General features: G+C 43.9%; 1 protein-coding gene across 1 annotated transcript in view; it reads left to right on the top strand.

The window, feature by feature from the left end:
- magi2b (membrane associated guanylate kinase, WW and PDZ domain containing 2b) overlaps positions 1–22,859 on the top strand; it is a 65,980-nt gene that overhangs the window by 31,412 nt on the left and 11,709 nt on the right. The window contains exons 4-11 of the mRNA XM_071537741.1: positions 2,168–2,392; positions 4,169–4,397; positions 5,078–5,157; positions 11,016–11,073; positions 11,436–11,557; positions 12,777–12,959; positions 16,442–16,971; positions 17,721–17,889. Of these exons, the coding sequence (XP_071393842.1) occupies positions 2,168–2,392; positions 4,169–4,397; positions 5,078–5,157; positions 11,016–11,073; positions 11,436–11,557; positions 12,777–12,959; positions 16,442–16,971; positions 17,721–17,889 (1,596 nt within the window). The remainder of the gene's footprint in view (positions 1–2,167; positions 2,393–4,168; positions 4,398–5,077; positions 5,158–11,015; positions 11,074–11,435; positions 11,558–12,776; positions 12,960–16,441; positions 16,972–17,720; positions 17,890–22,859) is intronic.

Genomic DNA, 22,859 nt, shown 5'->3' on the forward strand with positions numbered 1-22,859 from the left:
CCTTTTTGTGTGTTTCTTTTATGTTTGTGTGTCTTTGTGTATTTACAGTGTGCCTTTCCCTTACACAGAGCTTACTTATCCCCACTGGGGGAAACTGTCTCTTTCTGGGTGGCTGCGCTGGAGGCACTATAACTCAATTTGTAATGCACATTAAAATAAGAGCAAGTAGTGCGGAGAAGAGGGAATGAGGGACAGGAGGTAAGTAGACAAAGAGAGGGAGACGCAGATTCAGAAGATTATGAAAGAGAATTAAATTACAGATTGAGTACCATCGAGCAGGAAACTCTTCAAGGTAATTGTGGTGTGTGTGTGCGTGTGTAGGAGCGAGTGTACGCATGGGCATGCACGTAAGTGCTTATGTATGTTATTGTGTGTGAGATGAGTCATAGCTGAAGGTGGATATTGAACTTTGTGTAGAGCCAAAGATACCCTCAGGCAAAGAACAGGGGGACATCATGTCTTGAAGAACAGCAGGGTGCTTAAAGAAGTTATCTGGTTCCTCTGATGTCAGCGTGCTTTGTGTTCTGTAAAGCATCCTTACAAGTCTGTTCAGATTATCCTTATGATTTCACCAGTATGTGCCTGGTGTCTGTATGCAGGTTCATACACGTGTCTTTGTTTATATGTGCCTGCCTGTTCACACATTTGTATTTTGGTCATAATGTGGCATACTGTTAATTCTGCTTGGTGCAGCAGGGTCGTGTAGTTACTGGGAAGTGTTGCCTGTGATAGAGCCTCTCCTAATAATTATCCCTCTCCTGCTGGGATGAAAGTAAACTCATGTCCCTGGACTCTTTACTGCTGATCCTCCTCTTGTCCTTTATTGCTGCCTCCATCCCTCTTCCTTGCCCAGTCACTCCTCCCTCTGCCCCTGTCCCCTCTCTCTGTTTTCTCTTTGTGAACCCTCCCATTCCTTTCCATTTTGAGGGATAATAAAATAAGACATCTCTGCCTCTCACTTACACTCAATATTTAATCACAGCATGTATTTCCCCCGACAGTGAGGATCTTATTTAAATTTCAAATAAAAGCAGTGCTTTATTGTGGTTTAAGATCAAATATCATGAGGAAGGCAATGTGACCTGCCAAATATATATAGCACAGCATTAAAAATCACAACTTATAGAAAGCCATGAAATCATAGAGGCTGCCATGTCAATCAAATTGAGAGTAGCCTCATATTCTTTGATGTCTAAAGAGTGTGTCCATCTCCAGTGAGTCTATCTAGAGGACCTTCCTCTATTGTCCTTTCACTCCACCATACTGTCCTTCAGCCTTTCCCAATGACTAATGTCACATTTTCCTTACCAGCAATACAATTACGGTGAATGTGGTGCAACGGCAGCAAAGTGCAGCTTAGGTGAATTCATTTCTGTGATTCAGCCATGAGAAATGCTCTTAGATTCTGTTATGACAAATAACTTGGACGCCACGGTATGAAATATCTTCAGAGGCTTTGAAGTTTGTGTCACAAATGTCCTAACAACAACAGCTGGTGCCATCATGGAGGTCTATTGAAGAAATGGCTGTGTACAAATAATGGCTAGATATATAACAGCCAGGCTCAAAAAAGAGAAAAGAGACATACAAGAAAAAGATTGTTGTGGTGTGGGTGCAGAACCATTCAGTAACGATAAGGTAGATTTGTTTCCAAATTTAGTAACTGTGACACACGGTTTTTAGTCCTATGAGTTATAGCTTGAGAAGAGCCTGCTCAATTATCTTAAACAAAAAACTGTTTTTTAGCTTTGTTAGCTAAGTTAGCTAACTAGCTAGCAGGTTAATTTAGCAAACACTAGCTTCTACTAGATTTAGCTTTAGATGTTAGCTAATGCACATATCAGATGACAGTGATCATTAGCTGACCAGATGCTGTAATTGGCTAGCTAACAAGAACATTATGTATGTAACATTATGAACACAAAATGTAAACAAATAAACAAAATGTATCTGTGATGAAATGATCAATTCCCAGTCAAAAACAGCATATTAGTTACCTGTCTGTTGAGACAGCCAAGTTGCACGTTTAGAAAGGTGATCAGTTATGGACCAGGACCTCGACTATGGCTGCCAGAGGGTGCATTACATCACCTGAAAGCTCTCTGTAGACCTACATGTGTCCTTTAACACAAACACCTCTCTCCGTGTGCCTCTCTCCCCTGGGCAGATAACTTCTACGGGACACCTAAACCCCCAGCGGAGCCGTCCCCCGCAGCCCCTCCTCTGAATGTGAGTGAGGCCCTGCTGCCCGGAGCCCGGCCCAGCGCCCAGGGCAAGAGGAAGAGGAACCAGTCAGTCAGCAACATGGAGCAGCGTGCCAGCCTGGAGCCGCCCGAGGAGGAGGAGGAGGAGAGCCCCGTTGTCAACGGCAACGGGGTGGCCATCACGCCAGGTAGGATGGAGAGCCAGAGAGAGAGAGAGTGACAAAGAGAGAGAACATATACACGTACATAGGCAACATTAGATGAAAGTGAACAAGTTGATTTACTTACAGCCATTTTCTGTTTTGGTATTTTTATACCACATTGCTTGTCTAAGATTAGATTTAAATGCAGTCTATTTTCACAGGTGACCTGATCAGAAGACATTTTATAACATAATATTTAGTGTGAGGAGATGATATGGCGTGAAGGCTAAGGCTGTCCCTTGGGACTTTATTTCCCGTTGGCAGACACTGTCTAACCGGTATGATTGAGTAAAACCAGGGAAGTGTGCCAGTTGCCATAACAATTGTTACCTTGCTTTTTTATATTCCCCTAAGGATAGATCGAGAGTTTCTATTGTCTTCTAGTCCAGTTTCAGTTCTGCAATTCAAGCGCCAGTGCAGATGGCTACAAATCTGACAACGAACCCCCTACCCCTACCAGTCATTAACATGTTCAGACATTAACAGACTGTGTGTGTGTGTGTGTGTGTGTGTGTGTGTGTGTGTGTGTGTGAACCTCACAGGGTCTCAATAACCTTATGTAACACTGTGCACAAGGGCACCTCAATGTCTCTGCTATTATCGCTGCCCACAGTCTCATTTTGGCTTCACCCCTCTTTCTGCCTCTCCATCCCTCTGTCCTCTCATTTCTCCGTCTCTCCTGCTGTCTTTGCTCTGCCGCCACTGGCCTTTGTCCTGGTTTCTATTAATACCCCCACTCTCCCCTCTCCCTTCTTCTCCTCTACGGCCCTTTTCCTTCTGCCCTCTCTTGCTCTCCCTCTGTCTCCATGGTCCTGTTCCTTCTGCCCTCTCTCTCTCTCTCTCTGTCTGCCTCCTGTTTGTTGTTTCGTCTCTTACTTTCATTTTCCTCCTTTCCTCTCTTACTCTCATTTTGTGCTGTGCTCTTTCTCCTTCCCCCTTCCTCACTCCTCTTTTCCATAGCCCTTTATGATATAGTAATGATATAGTAGTCCCATAATATTTTTAGTGGTACTATACGGCATCATATATCAAATATCACAGCAAAACTTTAAGTCCCTATAGGAATATTACAGTGAAACTATAGGAATAAAAAAAATACCCTTTATGACAAGGTTGGTATAAACTCTTTATTGACTACTGCAGACACATTAAAGTCCCTATAGTGATATTATAGGAATATTATAGGTGTATTAGAGCATATTATAGGCATATTAGGGATTTTTCATTAGGGGTGTTACTCCTCTCCTCTGTTGCTTCCTGCTGATCCGCTCAGATGGCACCAGCTCTTCCCTAACTCTGAAAAACCTTTCCTTGTGTTTCTGACTCAGTCTCTGACCCCTAAAGTCTCTGTCTTTCCCTGTTTCTCCATTTCTGACATCCTCATGTTTTTTTCTCCCCTCATGCTTGTTGTCCTCTGTCCCCTTCTCACCGCCCTCTCTCTCTCTCCCTCTCTCCCTCTCTCTCTCTCTCCCTCTCTCTCTCTCCTGGGGGTTCATAGCTCTGCAGTGGCTTGGCTCTGACTCATCATGCATGGCGTGTAGAGTGTGCATTCAGGTCTGCGTGTGTGTGTGTGTGTGTGTGTGTGTGTGTGTTCGTGGCCAGAGAGTGTCAGAGTGGGGTTATGTGGAACTAGCCAGAGAGGAATAGAATGTATTATAGAATAACTGTGTGTGTGCATGCGTGTGTGCGTGCGTGTGTGTGTGTGTGTGTGTGTGTGTGTGTGTGTGTGTGTGTGTGTGTGTGTGTGTGTGTGATCCACAGAGTCCAGTGAACATGAGGACAAGAGCACAGATGCCTCTGGGGAGGTTGCTGTTGAGGTGCCCAGCCAGGCCCAAACCTCCGCTGAGCCCCTCACCGAGGGAGAGGAGGCCCCTAAATCTCCTCCTAAATCCCCAGCCAAAGTCCCAGACACGGACGAGGAGGAGCTCGGCCCTCTGCCCGACAACTGGGAGATGGCCTATACCGAGAAGGGAGAGGTCTACTTCATAGAGTAAGAGAGAGAGAGTGAGAGAGAGAGAGAGAGAGAGAGAGAGAAAGAAAGAGAGAGTCTATAAGAATCTATTCTTAGGACCCAAGAAATTATTTCATTGTCAACAAACGACTGTGTTCCTCTGAGTCTATAGTTGCCACCGGGGTTACCTGTTTTATTAATAGCTGAATGAAAACACAAAATGCTTAAAAACAAATTAAAAATCTGAAAGTTCACCTAATTATAGACTTCTTTTATGTATGGCTGTCTGTGTTTGCCTGTGTGTAAGTGTAAAGTTTATAGCACTTGCCTCTGTGTTGAATAATTGATGTAACTTAATGCTGCTAATCAGGCACACATAGGGCACACACACACACACACACGCAAACTTTTGCCCTCTCCTCTCACCCTTACTAATTAGTGGCTGAGGGCTAATTAGTGGATTAATGGCCATTTAGTTTACCTTAGAAATTCCCTTGTTTCTTTCTCCTTATACCTACACACACACTGACGCACACACACACGGATGCGCACACACACAGACACACACACACTTGCATACACAGGTCATTAGTGTTACTTAGCAATCTCTTTCTCTTATCCTATCTGTCACTCTCTCTCTGACCTCTGTTTCCCCCTCTGCTCTCTTACTGTCTTGCCCTACACGTCTTTTTCTCTGTTCTTCTCTCGCTCCTCTCCAGTCACAACACCAAAACTACATCGTGGTTGGATCCTCGGCTGGCAAAGAAGGCTAAGCCACCTGAGGAATGCAAGGAAGACGGTGAGTGAGAAAGGCTGTTACCTGTTTGCTCTCTCGTTTTGTGAGCTGTAGTTTGTGTTCATCTGAGTATACTTTGTCTCAAGCTCATCTTTTTGTGTTTGTGAGTGTGTAGTTTGTGCCTTTGCACTTGTGTTTGTGTACCTGTGTTTTCTGGTCCTGCTTCACTGTTGTGGCATGTTTCCCCCCTCAAAAAAAATGAACACAAAAATATTCTATTGTTTGAGGCACTTGTCGGTCGCTGGTCTTATGTAGCCGGACCCTTCTCCACACTTCTCCATATGTTCAGTGAGGTGTACCAGTAACATAAAGAAAGGTTTTGTAATGTAATTGATAATGTGTATACTTGACAAATAAATGCTGCCATTCTTGCTTTGTTGCTAGTTAGCGATTAAATATTAGCCCAGAAGTGACACCTCACATACAGCGAGGTCTTGCATATTTAATCGTATTTCTTCCAATTGCTTTCTTCTGCTCAAGCTTCATGATGAAATGTTTGGAAATTCATTTGAATGTCTACAGCGTCGGTCGATGTCCAGTCTGCTCGTGCTGAACAATATCAACACAATCATATTGTCAAAAATCAAGGACACTCCAAACAGAACAAAACGTGCCTCCTCATTAGCGACTTCAAGTTGTGCTTCAAAGCAGCAAAGCAAAGCTGCTTAGGATCTAGTTAGGATCAGGGAAAGCAAATGCGTGTGTCAAATACAAGGAAAGTCAAATGCAGATATCATTCATGCCAATAAGAGAGAGTTTCTTGGGTGATTCAAGATGATTAAACATATCACAGTGAGGTGATCTTACCTCCTTCGCCACATTCACAGCCTTCAGTCAGTGAATTGGGTTGTGATGTGATTCAACAGATCTGAATCGTTACCTTCTCCCACCTCTCCTCCATTCTCCCTCTCCTCAATTTTACCGCTCTCTCTCCCCTCCAATCTGCCTCTCCTCAATTTTCCTTCCCTCTCTCTCTCTCTCTCTCTCTCTCTCTCTCTCTCCCCTCCATTCTGCGTCTCTCCGTCTCTTCCTCTGCCCAGCGAAGGACTCGGCTGTGACAGGAATTCTAATAACGCCGGTCTGGCTGCACAAACCCGGCCTTCTGCAGAGGTCGCTCTGTCTCACACTCTCTTTGACAATCTGCTTCTCACTCAATCTCACTCCTGCTTTCTCACACACACACACACACACACACACACACACACACACACACACACACACACACTGGTGTCGTCAATCTATCCATCCATATCTGCCCTCCCTCTCCTGCCTCTTTCTTTCCATTTGTCTACTGTCTACCTACTGTGTGTCTATACCCATATTTTGGGCTGTTTGTCTTTTGTTTTGTCTGTCTGCCTGCCTGTCTGTGTCTCTCTTCGGGGAAACAGAGGTGGGGAGGTGGGGGGGGGGTTAAAGGAGGTTAATGCTTTTTGCCATCACCAAGGGCAAAGGATTTTGAATCAAATGCAGTTGGCAGAAGATGGTTGGGAAGATCCTAGATGACACATCACATCCTCTCACAGCACCTTTGAATTGATGCCTTCCAGAAACAGGTTCAGGCTCCTCTCTGCCAGGAGGTGCTTGGTTTCAGTCCTCGCTGTCGCTCCTGTGCACACACCGCTCAACAGCCATGCGAAGGACAGAAGGATGTAGTATTGATCGGGCATGCTGCTCTTTACATTGCACATGCTGTTATTGTTTTTCTTTTAATGGGTACTCCGGTGTCCCATAGCCCTTAGGTATGTTTTTGTTTGGATGTTTACACTTTTCGCACACTTGCTGCGCGCCAAGCGGCAACTTAAAGGAGATTTTCCATTTCTGCCTGCATTAATGGACATGAAGTTTTGAATAATGAAATATGCATGGAAGCCAGGATGTAAGATTCTACAAGGGAAGTGAATAAAACAATAAATCTGGGGAGGGAACAGCATGAAGAGGTGGTGCTGTTTAACTGCCCATCTGCCTGAAGGATTTCTTGGGGTTTTGGAGCCCCAGGCAGGAGGCAGACAAACATTCAGCCTCACTTTCATCAGTGATGTTTTTGCATTCTCCGTCTTGTTATTCCCTTTCCGTTGCTCCCCGATACGCCTCTCGTCTTTTTGCTGCATTTTTCCTTTATCATCTCATATCCTCATTCACTATTCTCTTTCCCCCCCGCACGCCCTCGCAAGCTTTTTTTGCTCCCGCGGTGCGTTTTGGGTGAATTTGAGGAGACGCCTGTTTGTGTTGATGTGTGTTGGTGCAAATGTATGTCTGCATGTGTATTGTGTTATATCTATATGCTCAAGCCGACTGGCAGAGTTCAAAGGCTTGTCACCACAGATCTAGCTCGCTTGCAGTCTTTTTGTCAGGCGAGTCCTTTGTTACGCAACACAAGCCCCATATCTCCTCTCTCTCTCAGAAGAGGCAAAAACAGAGCAGGACAGGCTTCACATCACGGCGGGTGTTGGTTTCAATTCTGCCTTTGATACACACTCAACCCCCTTCCAGTTTCAAAGTAATCTCAGCGCCGTTGCCAAAAATGTGCCGCTCATGTCTGGTTTAGAGGCAGGAATCCTCACTGAGACCAATGTTACAATGTCGAAACTCTCGTCTGTAGGCTTCAGAGAGAGAGAGAGAAGTAATAAGAAATGAGAAATGAGAGAGAACAGAGAATATTGAGAATGTAAGATACGTGTGTGTGTGTGTGTGGAGAGAGGGGAGAGAGAGGAAGTGATGATGATGTGCGGTGGGATTTCCTGTCCGTCAGCTCTGCTTCCTCTGAAGACGGCAAGGGAGAGACAGATGGAGACGGAGGGAGGTTTGCATATGGAGGAGCACATGCATCCAGTGTCAAATAGTGATGGAGCTGTGCTGAATGTTACCTCTAAGTTACATCACTGTTATTTTGCTCTGTCTCTCTCTCTGTCCCTGCTGCTCTCTCGCTCTTCAATCCATGTTAAAGACTAGAATTCCTCAAACATCTATTCCGATATTCATGCAGGCGGTCTTGTGGTGCATTAGGTTATATGTGCAAGGATTTGGGGGACTGTCTACTGTTGAGCATGGGATGTAGCTTGCTGATATATACATGTCAATGATAATGCAATTCAACATTAAGTGTATTCCAGTCATATAATTTGGATTCTGTGGTCTTGATTATTAGAAGTTGGAGGATGTTTTTTAGTATTGAGATATAAATTTATTCTGTTAGATATGGTGTGTTTTTTTTCCCTCCGAGTCAAATGAGTTTATTGTATCTGTTCCTGCCTGCCTGTTGGTCAGGGAGACTTTGTGTGAGAGGAAAGATGAGTCATCTAATGCAGAGGAATCAAAATTAGACTTTATGTCAAGAGACGCCAGCGCAGATACACATAAACAAGCACCAGGAAACACAAGCATGCCCACAGTGCGTATACTGTACACACACAGACACACTGAACACACTCGTTAAAGGCACGTGCATGAGCATATTGTGTTACAGATATTGTGTAGGACAGTCAGACACACACACACATGCACAAACACACACATTCGCACACAAGGACACACAAACCCTATGAAAGCTACCTTGGCAATCTGTTGCTATCTCTCTGGGGCTAATGTGTGCATATGTGTGAGGTGTTAATTGATTTGGTGTCACAGACGATGAGGGTTTCACTCATTCAGACATGCAACAGAGTGAATCACAACTTAAGCCGCTCAGTTCACCCAGCTAATACAAATCGCAAACACACACTGCAAATATAGACTCAATCACACAAATGCATGAAAACACATTCACGCACGCACACACACACATGCACTCTCTCTCTCTCTCTCCCTCTCTCTATTTCAGAGGAAGGAAATAGAGACAAGACAGAGCCCTCAGCTCAGGCGAGGAAAAAAAGAGACTTCCACTGGTGGTTTCCATGGAAACTGTCTCCCTTTCACTTTAGGGGGAGGGCAAGCAATGTTGGCTGACTAGTGGATGAGTTAGGCAGACATTTAAGGTGGTTCGTAGACGGGGTGGGAGGGAATTTAAGGTGGTTTGATGTGTGAATCCATACAACTCGAAGCATTGCTTTTCCGCCTGCGGTATGAGACGGGTCATCCGAGGTAACGGGAGCGCTATGCGTGTGGTTTGAGCGAATGGGAAAGCAGACGAGATAATTGCAGTGTGCACCCCTTTCTCCTTGCAGTGCACACTCAGCACGCTCACCAACTAGGACACACAGGAATGCACATATATACTGTATATACACATGTATACACACATATCAGATATCAAATTCACAAATCTGGTTATAATCATATCACATTGTGAGGGGGGTGTTGAGTATTAGTGTCACACAGACCAAATAATAAAAAAGAATGTGTGGCTTTGGATTTTGCAAGTGCATAAGCGTGCAGGTGTGTGTGTGTGTGTGTGTGGTGCATAGAGTGCTTTCTTGCCTATGTGTTTTTCATGTTTGGTTGGATGTGTGTGTGTGTGGTTCTGGGAGACGGCCGAGGGGTGCTGTCAGTGGTTATGGTTTGCTCAGAGGTGACTAGTTATCGATCCCTGCTCTCCCGCTGCAAGCTAATGAGGGATGCAGACCCAGTGGAGCGTCACATCGGTACACAACGGGAAGCCCCCCCCCCCCCCGATTCAACACATCATCCACACCGCACATCCAACACACCCTCACACCCACTCCCTCACTGTTGACGCTTTCCACCTAACTCCGCCTCCTTCTGCTACCCAAGTTGTCCGTTTTATGATTTATTTATTTTTGCGTATGGTAAGTGTGATGTCATGCTGTATTTGTAATCTTTCAAACGGTATGACCGCAGTATTCCAGCACTTTGTTGGGTATGCTTTGTTTCCCTGTGCAAAATCCCCACCTACGGATATTGTCATGAATTTCATGAATAAGACTCTTTAATACAAGACATGAGGGTGAATTAATAGGAGGGAGGAAGATCAGTCTTTCAGGAACGCTAGACGATGAATTCTAATCAGAAGCACTGTATTTTAGTATATGTCTGAGTGGGAGGGGAACAGCTTGGGCAGATGGACTGTCAGGGTGTGTGTGTGCGTGTGTGTGTGTCGAGTGTTTTCCTGTTAGTAAGAGTTATAGTGTGAGGTTAAGCCTCTTGTTTTGACCTAACATTCCCATTCCTTATGATTTACTGATGGCTGAGTGCAAAAAACTAAAACAAAACATCTTGAATTTTGGATACACTGGAAAAGGGAGCTCATTATAGAGTACCTATAGAGTATATATTGTGTGAAAGTGTGTTTGTGCATGTGTGTCAGTGAAAAGTTAGGAGAAGTGGAATGGAAGAATAGGGCATAGAGTAAGGGAATTTTAGAGGTGCCTTGACCCAGTTCCTCCTCCGATGGAGAGGAGAGAGATAAATCAACAAAAGGATGGATGAACTGAGGAAAGAGCAGAGAACCAGGGGAGGGAGAGGAGGAGACAATTAACACAACAGCCATGGCAGCCGTCCAAGGAGAGAGGGAGTGGGTGGGAAAGAGAGAAAAGAGACAAATATGAAGTAGTATGGGGTAGGTATTTGTCCTTGAAGGAGTGGTGCACGTGACAAATGGAGACAATGAAAGAAAGAAAGAGACTGCAGTCCCAAGATGAGATGCATTAGACAGTTTAAATGTTCTTTTCCTACCGCCCTGCTTTGTATTGATGTCTGTGTTGTGATTCGTGTCTCCATGAAGAAGCCACCGCTGTGGATCGAAGTGTTGTCTGTCTACTAAAAGAGCACTTTGGGAGCATCTAGCAGTGAGCCCTGCAGATTCATGTTGTCTCCCTTCAATGGTTCAATTTAGTGCCTACATTCTTTCCTCTACTCTCAGTATAAACTGACTTCATTTTTCCCGTCTGTTTTCCCCTGTCTCTCAGAGCTTCCCTATGGCTGGGAGAAGATAGATGACCCCATCTACGGCAGCTACTACGTAGAGTAAGTCTCCCTGTTGACTTGGATGCCTCAACTGCTCCACAATGTAGTAAAACAGCAAATGCATTTCCATGATTTACAATGCTTGGTTATAAATGATGAATGACTGAATTCCCATTCCTTTCTCACGTCACTGCTCATTTGACAAAACCTTTACAGTGAAACGCTGGTGTGGAAGGATTATCTTGAGAATAAAGCTATAGTGACAAAATCTGCTTTTTCCACCTATTGTATTTTCTAAATGTGTTGCATTGCCAACCTTTGAACAAATACGCTATCTAAATGCTGTTTGAACTAATTGAAAGGCGTGAGCTTTTTTTCTAGACCAGGCCAAATTTGTTGTAATGATGAGTTAATCTTTTTAGCCACATCAATCGAAGGACCCAGTTTGAGAACCCGGTCCTGGAAGCTAAGAGACGCCTGGAGCAGCAGCAGCAGATCCAGAGTCAGGGCCTCTCAGCTCTGCCACTGCCTACTATATACAGAGGTACACTTAAAATTGTGCAGTTGCTTACATGAGATTGAAAATGAAATTCACTTCATGTTTTATTGCCCCTCAAATAATGATTTAAGAATTAAGTTGTGCGATAAGCTAATTCATTGTGATTTATTTTGATGAAGGATGGTCAAAGCCTTGAAATATCTGTTTAGGGATCCTTATATATTCTGAATTCTGAATGAGATATTGGATGCTCCGATATTGAAATTCATTGTTTGTAATGTCATTTGAAGGTGAATTGTAGATGCATTCTATGTTGTATTGTACCTTTTGTTTTATAACTTAGTTTCACAGTGTCTTATAAGCCCATGTGGGCTGGGCACCAGTATGGTGTATGACACTATAAGAAAAATCAAATCATCATGTACATTATGCACAGTGCCTAAAACAAGACATGCTCAAACACTCACACATTTGCACAGATATGAACATGCCTGGATTACAGACTGGACATGCAAGACACATGGCTTTGGCCCCAGACCAGAGAGGGCCCTGAGATTTGTAATTTAATTGTAAATTTGCTCTCTGATACAAATTTGTCACCTTCAATAGTTAGTTCAATAGTACATTGAGCATTTTTTAATATTGTTTTCCTAACCTAATCTCATGGGATGGGCAGCTTAGTGGGTGAGCACCATAATACTTCCATGGTGAGTACTTGACGGGGCAGATGCACAATGTCACAATGTACAGGGTCGAATGGAGCTAGCTGGCAGAGCGGGGGGGCAGAGAACATGCTTTCCCTGGGGCCCCCAGCAGGATAATCCAGGCATGAGTATGAGAACGCTCTAGACCAGGACATAATGTACTGCTGCAGCCGGGTGAAAACCTTGTATCTCCAAACACCAAACACTCAACTTTTCAGGAATCAAGGAAAACATTTCTTCACTGATGGCTATGCATTTGGGTGTTGAATGGGTTTAATGGGCCCTTGGGGCATGAGGTCATGGGGTCATATTGCTCAGCACCCAAAATATCATGTGAAACTTCAAGCAAAAACAATGTAAAACACCAAAATCTACAAGGTTTGGACACAACAGCAGCAATATTCGGTTCTCAAGAGATAGAGAGAGATATGTATACTGCTTCATCAACCCATTTTGGGAAACATTGCCAGAGCATAATAAAAAATATCTAAAATATCACGATGCAAAATCTTTTCTGCCACTCATTCCTTCCGCTCATTCATTCCGCTCCCTCCCTCCAGAGAAGCCCCTGTTCACGCGGGACCCGACCCAGCTGAAGGGCAGCTTCCTCTCCACAGCGCTGCAGAAGAGCAACATGGGGTTTGGCTTCACGATCATAGGAGGCGACGAGCCCGACGAGTTCCTGCAAGTCAAGAGCGTCATACCAGAGGGACCCGCCGCTCAGGACGGGAAGATGGACACAGGTAACCATGCGTACGCTGTGCTGTGCCTCCACAGGATTATGGCTCGTAGTTGAGAAATGAAATAAGGGACAAATATACCAAACAGCTACAAACAAACTTACATCATCACAGATCCTTGCACCAGAAAACTGCAAAGTATACCCTCATTATTTTGATGCTACAACTTTATTGGCCATAATTTTGTGCCACTGCAGATCAAGTGCAGTGACCCTGTGTGCCAAAGTGGCAATTTTGTTGGGCACAAGCAGGTTTTTTTCCCAGCCTGTCCGGTAATTTGTTGGCTCACCATGCCATTGCTTGTGCTGAAATGAGCATGGGAGTGCACTAGATGGGAGTGTCAACATAAATCAGGTGGTGCAGTGCAATTTTGGCTTCAAAATTACTATTGCGCCTCTGCCTGCTCAGACCACATTTTAGCAAAAATGCTGCCGTTCTGTGCTGTTTTTGTGGCTTTCTTATAAACCTATTTTGTGTTTGTTATGTTTGCCTGTTTCACTTTGATATAAATTCTTCAACTTTTACCTTTTTAATCAATAATGTAAAACAAACTACAGGCAACTGACAAAATAATGGAAACACATTTTATTGTGCTACAAAGTTAGCTGTTTCTGCATGTGGTTAGTCCGACTAAACTGTTTACATGATTACATAATTTGACAACTCTCCACAATAATCCCATTTACATGATTGAAGTACTTCTTTTGATTATCTGTACAGATTTGTGGGTTTTATTACTAAAATAATAACCACTATAAATTTCATCAAATCAATTATAGCCATGCTCCTGCACTACCACACTGTGTTCTTCATCGCAGCCATAGGCCTATCTCTATTGCAATTAGAAAATGGCATCCTTTGGGCACTGCTTTTTGGAAACCTGATGGGAAGATGGAGATGACACATGCAACTGATAACACCCACGGCAGCCCAGTGTTTTTAGATAAGGATACAGATCAATGATTGGTGGGAACGGGTGGTCCTGAGGGAGTCACCCAGTTTGGTGTGCACAAAAGCACTATAAAGATATTTTGCACCCATTTTTCAAGTGCATGATGCTAGCTGCATTGAATAGATTGAAGATTGAAGATTGAAGATTGAATCTAGGTACTCACATTGGATGATGCAAGCGCAATTGCTCAAATTATAGGCAGCCGATGGAAGGCACAAACCTGTCCTGTCGCCTTTGGGTGGCTACAGGGATTTAGTCAACCGAAAGGCATCGCCCTCATACACCCTACAAGCAGTTGTGGATGACAGATATTGGTAAGAATCACCCCTTAATCTAGCCCAGTAAAGACTACACTTCCCTTCGACCTCAACATATCACGCATGGAAAACATGGTGACAGGGATTTCAATATCTCTAGAAACATGAATTCAACTTAAAAAGGGGCATCATTTGCCCTTGGCGGCATATTTGGGGTGCCATGTATTTGCGGCTTGTGATTCCGCACCTTCCGGACAAGGACATCACTTTCCTCTTGGGAAAAGGTTTCTGTCACTGTCAGTGTGCCATGGCGGTGAATAAAAGGAGATAATTTGATTGACCATGATTGACACCAGCCACTACCACACCTACTGATCATTTCTCCTCCCAGTCCATCCCCTTTTACAACTGCGCCACCAGTGTGCACTAGCGCTATGAAATTTCTCCAGTGCCTTGATGAAAATAGCCATACCATAACTGACAGGTCAGGTTTGATCCCTGCAACAGCCAGTGTGTGTCCATCTGCAGCTGTGTGTCTTGTCAGTATCCTTGATACATAACTCCTACCTGTTAACTCATTATAAGTTGCTCTGGATAAGAGCATCAGTTTAATGACTAAAGTGTCAAGAAAATACCTGTAGGAGATCCCTAGGTCAAAGAGTTGTCAGTAGACCACAGCCAGGATGTAGGTTACAGCTCCAGCCTGGCTGAGTGAAGGCTCTGCTCTGCTGTGTGAGGCTTTATGTGCGCTCTCCACTGAACCAGCAAGCTGGCCCCATGCCTGGCACTGTTGGTGTCTAAACTGCTCATTTTAGAGCTCATTTTGGAGCTGGGAATCCTCCTTCCTACTCTCAGCTCTTACTCTCCGCCTCTACATCTCTCCCTCCGCCTATCAGTTTCTTTCTTATCTGGAATCCATCTCTTTCTATTTTATTCCCATCTCTCTCTTTGTCTCTCTTGCTTACCCTTTATATACTTCTGTATCTACCCATCTCATCTGACGCTTCTCCTCTGCTTTCAGCCCCAGTATATTTTCTTTCCAATCCTGCTTTTTCTCTCTCTGTCCCTCTATCCCTCTATCCTGGTCTGTCAGCCTTTTCCTTTCTCTCTGTTCTGATTTCTCTCTCTCCAACTTGCTCTGCTCCTCTCTGTGACATTGCCAGAGCCCCTCACACACATGCATGCGCACGCACATTCACACTCATGTATGCACACTGCACACAGTCACATGCAGGCACTCCCTGGCTGAGATTAGCTGGCCTATTTGAGCTGTGCGGCATTGCTCTTAGGGATTTTGTATGCTTGTGTATGCTTGTGTATGTGTGTGTGTGTGTGTGTGTGTGTGTGTGTGCACACGTGTGTATGCGTGTGCATGTGTGCATGGGAGTGTGTGTGTGTGTGTGTGTGCCTGCATGTGTGCATGTGTGACAGAGAATGCCTCCAGAAGTGTGAAATAGAGGATTTGAGGCAGCTGCATTTGTCATGGGGCTGTGACTTTAACTAAAGCAGGGAAGGCTACTTCTCTCTCTGTACACAGAGGCACACAAAACCGTAAACACTCTCACACACTCGCATTTTGTGTTTCCAACCGGTCATCAGTGGGACAGCCATTGCACAGATATGCAACATCATCATGCATCACGCGTGAGAGCCGATCCAGAACTATTGTTTATTGTTTGTGAGCGTGTCTGCGCACGACCACGTGTGCATCCATTCAAATTTTCAAGATTTCCATGATCATCATGAACACGGATCTGTGTGGATGCCAGTGTGCACCAGATGGTTGGCATATCCACAGAGACAAACCAAGGCACTGACCCTCCATCTCTCTCTCTTTCTCTCTCTCGCTCTCTCTCTCTCTCTCTCTTTCTCTCATTCACCTCTCTGCCTCACACATACACTTGTAGATTGCCTGCAGTGCCGGTGAACTGATATTATATCCCTGTGTGACACTTCAGACGGACATTATGCTACTTCTATGTCATTGCGGCATGCTCTGTTGCCGCAGAGATTTGGCAGTTATGGCAACAGAAGGTGATAAGATGTATTTTTACAGCACAGTATGTTTTCACATGGACCACTGAAACCGCGATCAGGTGGTCCATGTGAGTATGAGTGAATGTTGTGTTCTTTCACTTCATCTGCTCAAATCGTTATTTCCCTTATGTTGCCATAATTCAATATCCGCCTTATAGAGTGTGGCCATCAGCTACGCATGACATGGACTCAGACGCTGAAGCTGTTCTTCCTTCTCCTGTCTCTTCCTTCCTCTCCAGGTGATGTCATCGTCTATATTAACGACATCTGTGTGCTTGGCACCACACACGCCGATGTGGTCAAGCTGTTCCAGTCGGTGCCGATCGGTCAGAGCGTGACCCTGGTGCTCTGTCGAGGCTACCCTCTGCCCTTTGACCCCGAGGACCCCAGCGGCGCGGCCAGCGCCTCCCTGACCCCCATCGGCCTGGAGCATCGCCCCCTGGTGGTGAACGGCCGCGGCAGCTACGACCCCTACCTGGAGTACCTGTCCCTGAGCTCCCAGCTGCCTCCCCAGGCCCTGGCCCAGCCCGGAGCCCCCCACCCCGGGGACACGCACCTGGACGGCTCCTCCCTGCCGTCCACCACGCCCGGCTCAGGCCCGGCGCTCACGCCTCACGACGACAACGTGTCCATGGCCTCCTCGGGCACAGCGGGGGTCGCTGGGGCAGCGGCGCAGGGGGCGGAGCTGCTGACGGTTACTATGGTGAAAGGGGCGGAGGGATTTGGGTTCACTATTGCCGACAGTCCCACCGGCCAGCGGGTTAAACAGGTGATGTATGGTTTTTAATCTGTACATCTTTTATGTACTACAGTAGAGCGTAGAGTACAGAGTGAACAATAGGAATTGAACCTTTTGGTTGTGGTTGCAATATATACAGCGCTCTTCTCAGCTGTTGGTCAGCTGAAATAATAGTCCACACACAGATGAAAGTATTCCAAAACACACTGAAACGTTTTATATTATAGATGTATGTTACGTATTTACTGGAACAATAACAAGGTAACTATAAACTAACACTACATTGTTGCTCAAGCATTCACACTACAATATTAGCAAACAAAAAATTGCTATGAAATTGAACCAAACATATAGTTATAGTTATTATTTTAGATTTTTTTTATAGTTATCGTAGCAGGAACACAGACATTCTATTGACATAGAGCAATTTAAATATTTTTTATAGTTCATAGTCATTTTTATAGTTATCATTCTAGATGTGAACGGGCCTTAAGGATACAGTTAAGTGAGCACCCAGGCTTCATCAAGTCCGCTCATTGAACAGAATAGATTAGAATCTTGATTTAGATGTTATAAAAACATCTCAGCAGTTAAATTAATACATTAAGATCCCTGCATACAAAAATAAACCATGCGTAGGTTGATGCTCTGACACATTAATCATGGAAACCTTAGAAGTTATACAAGTTACAGAGCTTGCATGATACCACAGAATCCCAGCCGACTATTCAGTGAGGCCGGTCGGAGTGTGAGAAGGCGGCTGTGTTGTGTGTGTCCAGGTGCTGGAGCCGGGCTCCCAGGCAGCGTCGGGGCTGATAGAGGGAGACCTGATCCTGGAGGTCAATCAGCAGGCGGTGGCTGGAGCTGGACACGGACGCGTGGTGGAGCTGCTCAAAGAGTGTCCTGTCGGGGCCGAGGCCACGCTCCTCATACAGAGGGCAGGAACAGGTACAGTGTGCATTATTCTGTCTATCTATGTGTCTGTCTGTCTTTATCCGTCTGCTTGTCAATCTGTCTGCTTCTGTGTCTGTCTTTCTCATCTTTCTCTGTTTTTTATTTGTGTCTATTCACAAGGAGTCTGGTGATTGATTGTCAGAGAAACCATCCTATGACTAGGGCTGAATAATTGGAAATTCGTCAATGCTAATACCAGTTTTGATAGTATAACTTCAATGACTCAAAAATGTTTTATGGATAAAAGCATGTTTCATTTTGTTTGGAGAATGCAATTTGTTTTGGGGTACAATATGTATGTCATTTGCTTTTCTCAATATAGTCATTGTCATAATCTGTATATTTTTTCAGCTTTTCAATACCTGGTGATAGTCCTTGATCTATATAATTACAATACAGTAGGTAGCATTTTGATACCTGGCTAAGATAATGAGAGCAAAATTAAGGAAAGGTTCAGCAAATTTCACAGTTAAATATAAGCCAGGCTCTGATTCACTAAAAAGTGCACAAATATCATGCTACCATGCATTTTTACCCCCAACTGAAGGCTTGCTAGAGAAGTAAAGTTGAAGAAGTGAGAGCGTAGAGAGCAAGAGAGATTTTGATTATGATAATTCTGGATCCCTACAATTTAGAATCATAAAACAAATCACAGTGGCCCATTATTTGGATTTTATTCAACTCTCTAGATAGACTTTGCCAGATTTTACTTTAGGAATATTAAATAACTTGAACAGTTCAAATGATAAAATTTATACTTTTGCCCAATGCCAAATTAGGTTATTAGGTTGTTTAAAATAGCAGCAACAGAAGTAACTGAGAATGAAATGGAGAAAAGAATGAATGGAGAGTATGTGCGATATGAAAATATACCAAAAGTATGATACAAAAGCAGTATGAAATAGGTGGAAACATTATAAAAAAATATCAACATATATGCGATATACAACAATGAGAAGGGTATGGGAAGATGAAGAAAACGTGAATTCACAGCAGATATACATGAGAGGCCATGCCCATGTACATTAAGTGTGTAGGTGTGTAGACATGCATTGTAAGAACAATACATCTTGTCAATTAATTCACTTCACAGATGTAGGTGACATATGTACACAATGTGCCAGTTTGGATGAGTGCATATCTAGCTGTCAACACTCCATTTGGAGGTATAGTATGTGCAGTATTGTCTGTTATTGCCTGTCAAAATCACCATGGAGGTGGTATATGTGTAGAAAAATATCTCATATGTGTTGACTGATGCAGAGAATGTAAACAAATATGCACAGATCAGAAAACAGTGCAAGCAGATGTCACAGTAAATGTTGTGCATAGCTATGCGTAAGTCACCATGTATTTTCCAAGTGCAGCTTTATCACCAACAGAGTTTGTCATAGTTGTTATCCACTGAAGCAGAGTGGAACAACATTAGAGGGATTTGCAAATGTTGTTAAGATATGACAAGTGGAAAGCTAGTAAATTAAAAGGCAGTGGAGAGCTGAGGACTGATGAAGAGTTATTCTCACTGTTAGGTGTTGTGTCGCTCGACGGATACAGCATGGCACTAACACTGCTAGGTGGAGGAGTTTAATTCCCATTGGGGCCACCCATGATAAAAATGCTTGCAGTCATTGTACTTTAATGTGCTTTGGATAAAAAACATCCATCAAATGACAGCGTAGAGTGGCATCTAGCTGGCAAGCAAGTTTAACTGTTTGACACGGTACTGTTTGGCTACCTGTACTGACTGTACTTTAAATATACAAAGACAATTTTTACTTTGTGTGGATGGTCCAGTCTGATGCAAGGTTGGTTGACATGTGTACAGAGATAGTTTATGAATGTGTTTGTGAAAAAAGAGGAATGATGTCCGACCAGAAAGCTGTAGACAATATGGACACAATTTGAGTGTATTGTGGCCATTTGTTGCTCTAAATTCTCAACAATGTGTTGATTCATTGATTGGACATAATTTGTTTAACTGATTTGTTTACTTACTATGATTGACTGCCCACCAGCCTGTCTGAGTGTGTGTGCGTGTGTCAATCTATCTGTCTGGAAAACTGCTATTCCTGATGTTTCCCTCCGCTGTTTTGTCTCAACATTGGTACAGTGTGTTCTGCCTACACTCACTTCACTTTCAAAAGCAAACATTAGATCTTCACTGATTTTTTTTGTTTGGCTGTCGGTGTGTTTAGACAGAAAATTCAGGACTAGTGTTGTTTCACAATGCCTGCGATGTGCCGAACACCACTGCCAATCTCTGCATTGTAAAGAGCAGTTTAATTTTACCTTTAATTAATTAATAATTAATAACCTTTAATTTTCTGTGTATCTTCTGCAGTTTGCCCTCTTGAGGTTAAAGAATTTACGGAAACTGCATGCCCTCGCTCTGTGGGAATATATTGAAATGGAGGGTTTTAAAATAGTTGAAAAACGAATGAGAGAATTTAATGGTGGGAAAGTTTGAAGTGCAAAATTAGAGTTCTTGAAATATTGCCAGCACAACATGGAGTGTGGCCATTTTCCCTCTCCTCCTATTTCCTGCAAGATTGGCCACCTGCGAGGAAATTAAATTGCACAGTGAAAGCTTTATTTGTTTGACATGTGCTCTTGCACCAATTCTCTAAAAGGTGTTCTGGTCACAGGGTCAAAATTTGCCTTGATAATTACCTGGGGCTGCCTATACCACTGAACACATTGCCTTCTCACAAATATACACACACAAACACACACTCAGGCTCCCTTACAGCCCTAGAGTGATTTACACACCGCTGACAGGCCCACATACAAGTCAAACTAATAAGGTAATAACAGACAGAAAGTTCATTCTGGGGTTTCGCTGTTGACCTGCCATCCAACAGATGTGCAGTTCACATTTGCATTTCCATCACTGTCTCTAGGTCTTGCCTGGAGTGCCAAGAGTTAATTTGACTTTTCATTGTTTCTGAGATGATAACAGAAATATAAAAAGGAATTATAGATATCATACTCTCTTTTGCATTGTTCCTTTTTCATGAATTGCATTTAATTAGGGATGAAGGTAATTAGTTTCATATGCATCTCAGGTTTAATTAATTGAAGTGTGACAGGAATTCTTATTGCAAACTTGAAAAGCAATCAAAGAAATGAGCACTTAGTGATCCTGATACATCAGACCAACTGTAACTGCTGCAGATGATTTTTTGCCAGTCCTATTGTCTCAAGCTTTGATTATTGACCATTATTGGAAAAATATTGACAAAATATTACGTGGTTCAAGTAAAGTGATCATGTACTGCATGTTTCCTAGTGAAAAATAATCAATCAGTTGATTATGTTAAAGCTAATAAATTCTATGTGTGCGCACATGCACATGAGCATGCATGCATGTGTACGTGAGCAGTCTTGATTATATGTTGTGGCACAGAGCAGTCTAGCGCCTCATGACAGTGTGGAGCCAACGCACGCCACCTGGTGGTTAACCTTTAGAAAAGCACATAGTCATTATTCACTGTCAGATACACCAGGCTGTCAGATACGGCATATAAAAAGGATCCAGAAATTCAATACACAAATGAGATTGCCCTACACGCATTTGTGCAGTTACACACACACATGGATGTGCATACACACACACACACACACACACACATCTTGCAATGGATAGCCTACTAAATACTGTACCTTGTGTGACAAATCACTTCCCCTCCCCCAAAGCTATCATCTCCTCCTCCTTCAGCCCCACCAGTCTTCCCCCTCTCTATCAAACAACTCAAGTCAACGGCCCCACAGGGACTATCAGCCTGACACACAAGAAACCCTCTGTCTCTCTCTCTGCTTGTCTCTCTCTCTGCCTGTCTCTCTCTCTCTCTCTCTCTCATACACACACATGCACTACAGGGTGAAAGATAGGACAAGGTCTTTTTAAATGACTCAGATGTGTTTGGTGTCAGGATTGTTTAAGTGCATTTGTGTTCACAGGTGAAGGATTGGTGCGCAAAAAAACATCAATGGGATTTTGTTTGTTTACATGATTTCGGATGTGTGTTATTTGTCTGTTAGGAGCGGGAGCACCAGGGCTTTGTGTGACAAAGATGAAGTGTCAGACTGTGTGTGTGTGTGTGTGTGTGTGTGTGTGTCTGTCTGACTGCTCTGCTCTAGCGTGGGCACTCTGCCAGAGTTCCACTGAGCTCTGGTCGTGTTCACAGCTCCGTCCCCTGACATCCCATTTGAGGCCGAGCCAAGCGCACGCTACAGACACGTTGCGGCACCAATGAGGATGCAGATCATGGTTGTGAAGAAAGGGTGTCAGCCTCCAAGAGCCAATCAGGCTGATCTGAAGGCCATCCAGCACTCAGCAGGCTAGTCTGTGAGGTTGGCCTGCCAGACTCCCTGACCACTGACTCGTAAGAGAGGCAGTGTGGAGCCTCGCTAGCAGTCATTCATTTGTAATTCATCAGCATGCGTAGGAGTGCTCCACACATCCGGCACATATGCTCGGGAATTGTATTAGCATTTAAATTAAGCTTAAACGTGTCTGTAAGGATGATGCTGCTCTTTAAGACGAGTGGACAATTGCCTTGTAGCTCATACTCATTTTCTTCAGCGGGTCATTAAGGAAAGTTTCCCCAGAATGAGTTATTAGAATTCCTTAAAGGCTTCCCTTAAGGACTGTATTCCCTGCAGAATACGGTTATTAGTGCTGGCCTCCTGCAGAGCCCCCTGCTACTGGTGTGGTGAATCATTTCAGCACCACGGACAGCTCTCTAGAAACCCCCGTTCATGTTTATGGGATTCCCGTCACCACAGATGGGGGGGGGGGGGTGATGTGTTTGCTGTGGGCTTCTAGCAGAGAGTGTAGTGTCAGTATAGAAAAGACATTACCTGTGTAGAAGCATATCTCTCACTCTTTCTCTCTCTCACTTTCTTTCTTTCTTTCTTTCTTTCCTTCTTTCTTTCTTTCTTTCTTTCTCATTCTCTCTGTG

This window comes from Centroberyx affinis, unplaced genomic scaffold (assembly GCF_046629955.1).
Source record: "Centroberyx affinis isolate AG114_WGS23_722 - 3 ecotype Tasmania unplaced genomic scaffold, CSIRO-AGI_Caff_v1 ptg003110l_1, whole genome shotgun sequence".
Taxonomy (NCBI): domain Eukaryota; kingdom Metazoa; phylum Chordata; class Actinopteri; order Beryciformes; family Berycidae; genus Centroberyx; species Centroberyx affinis.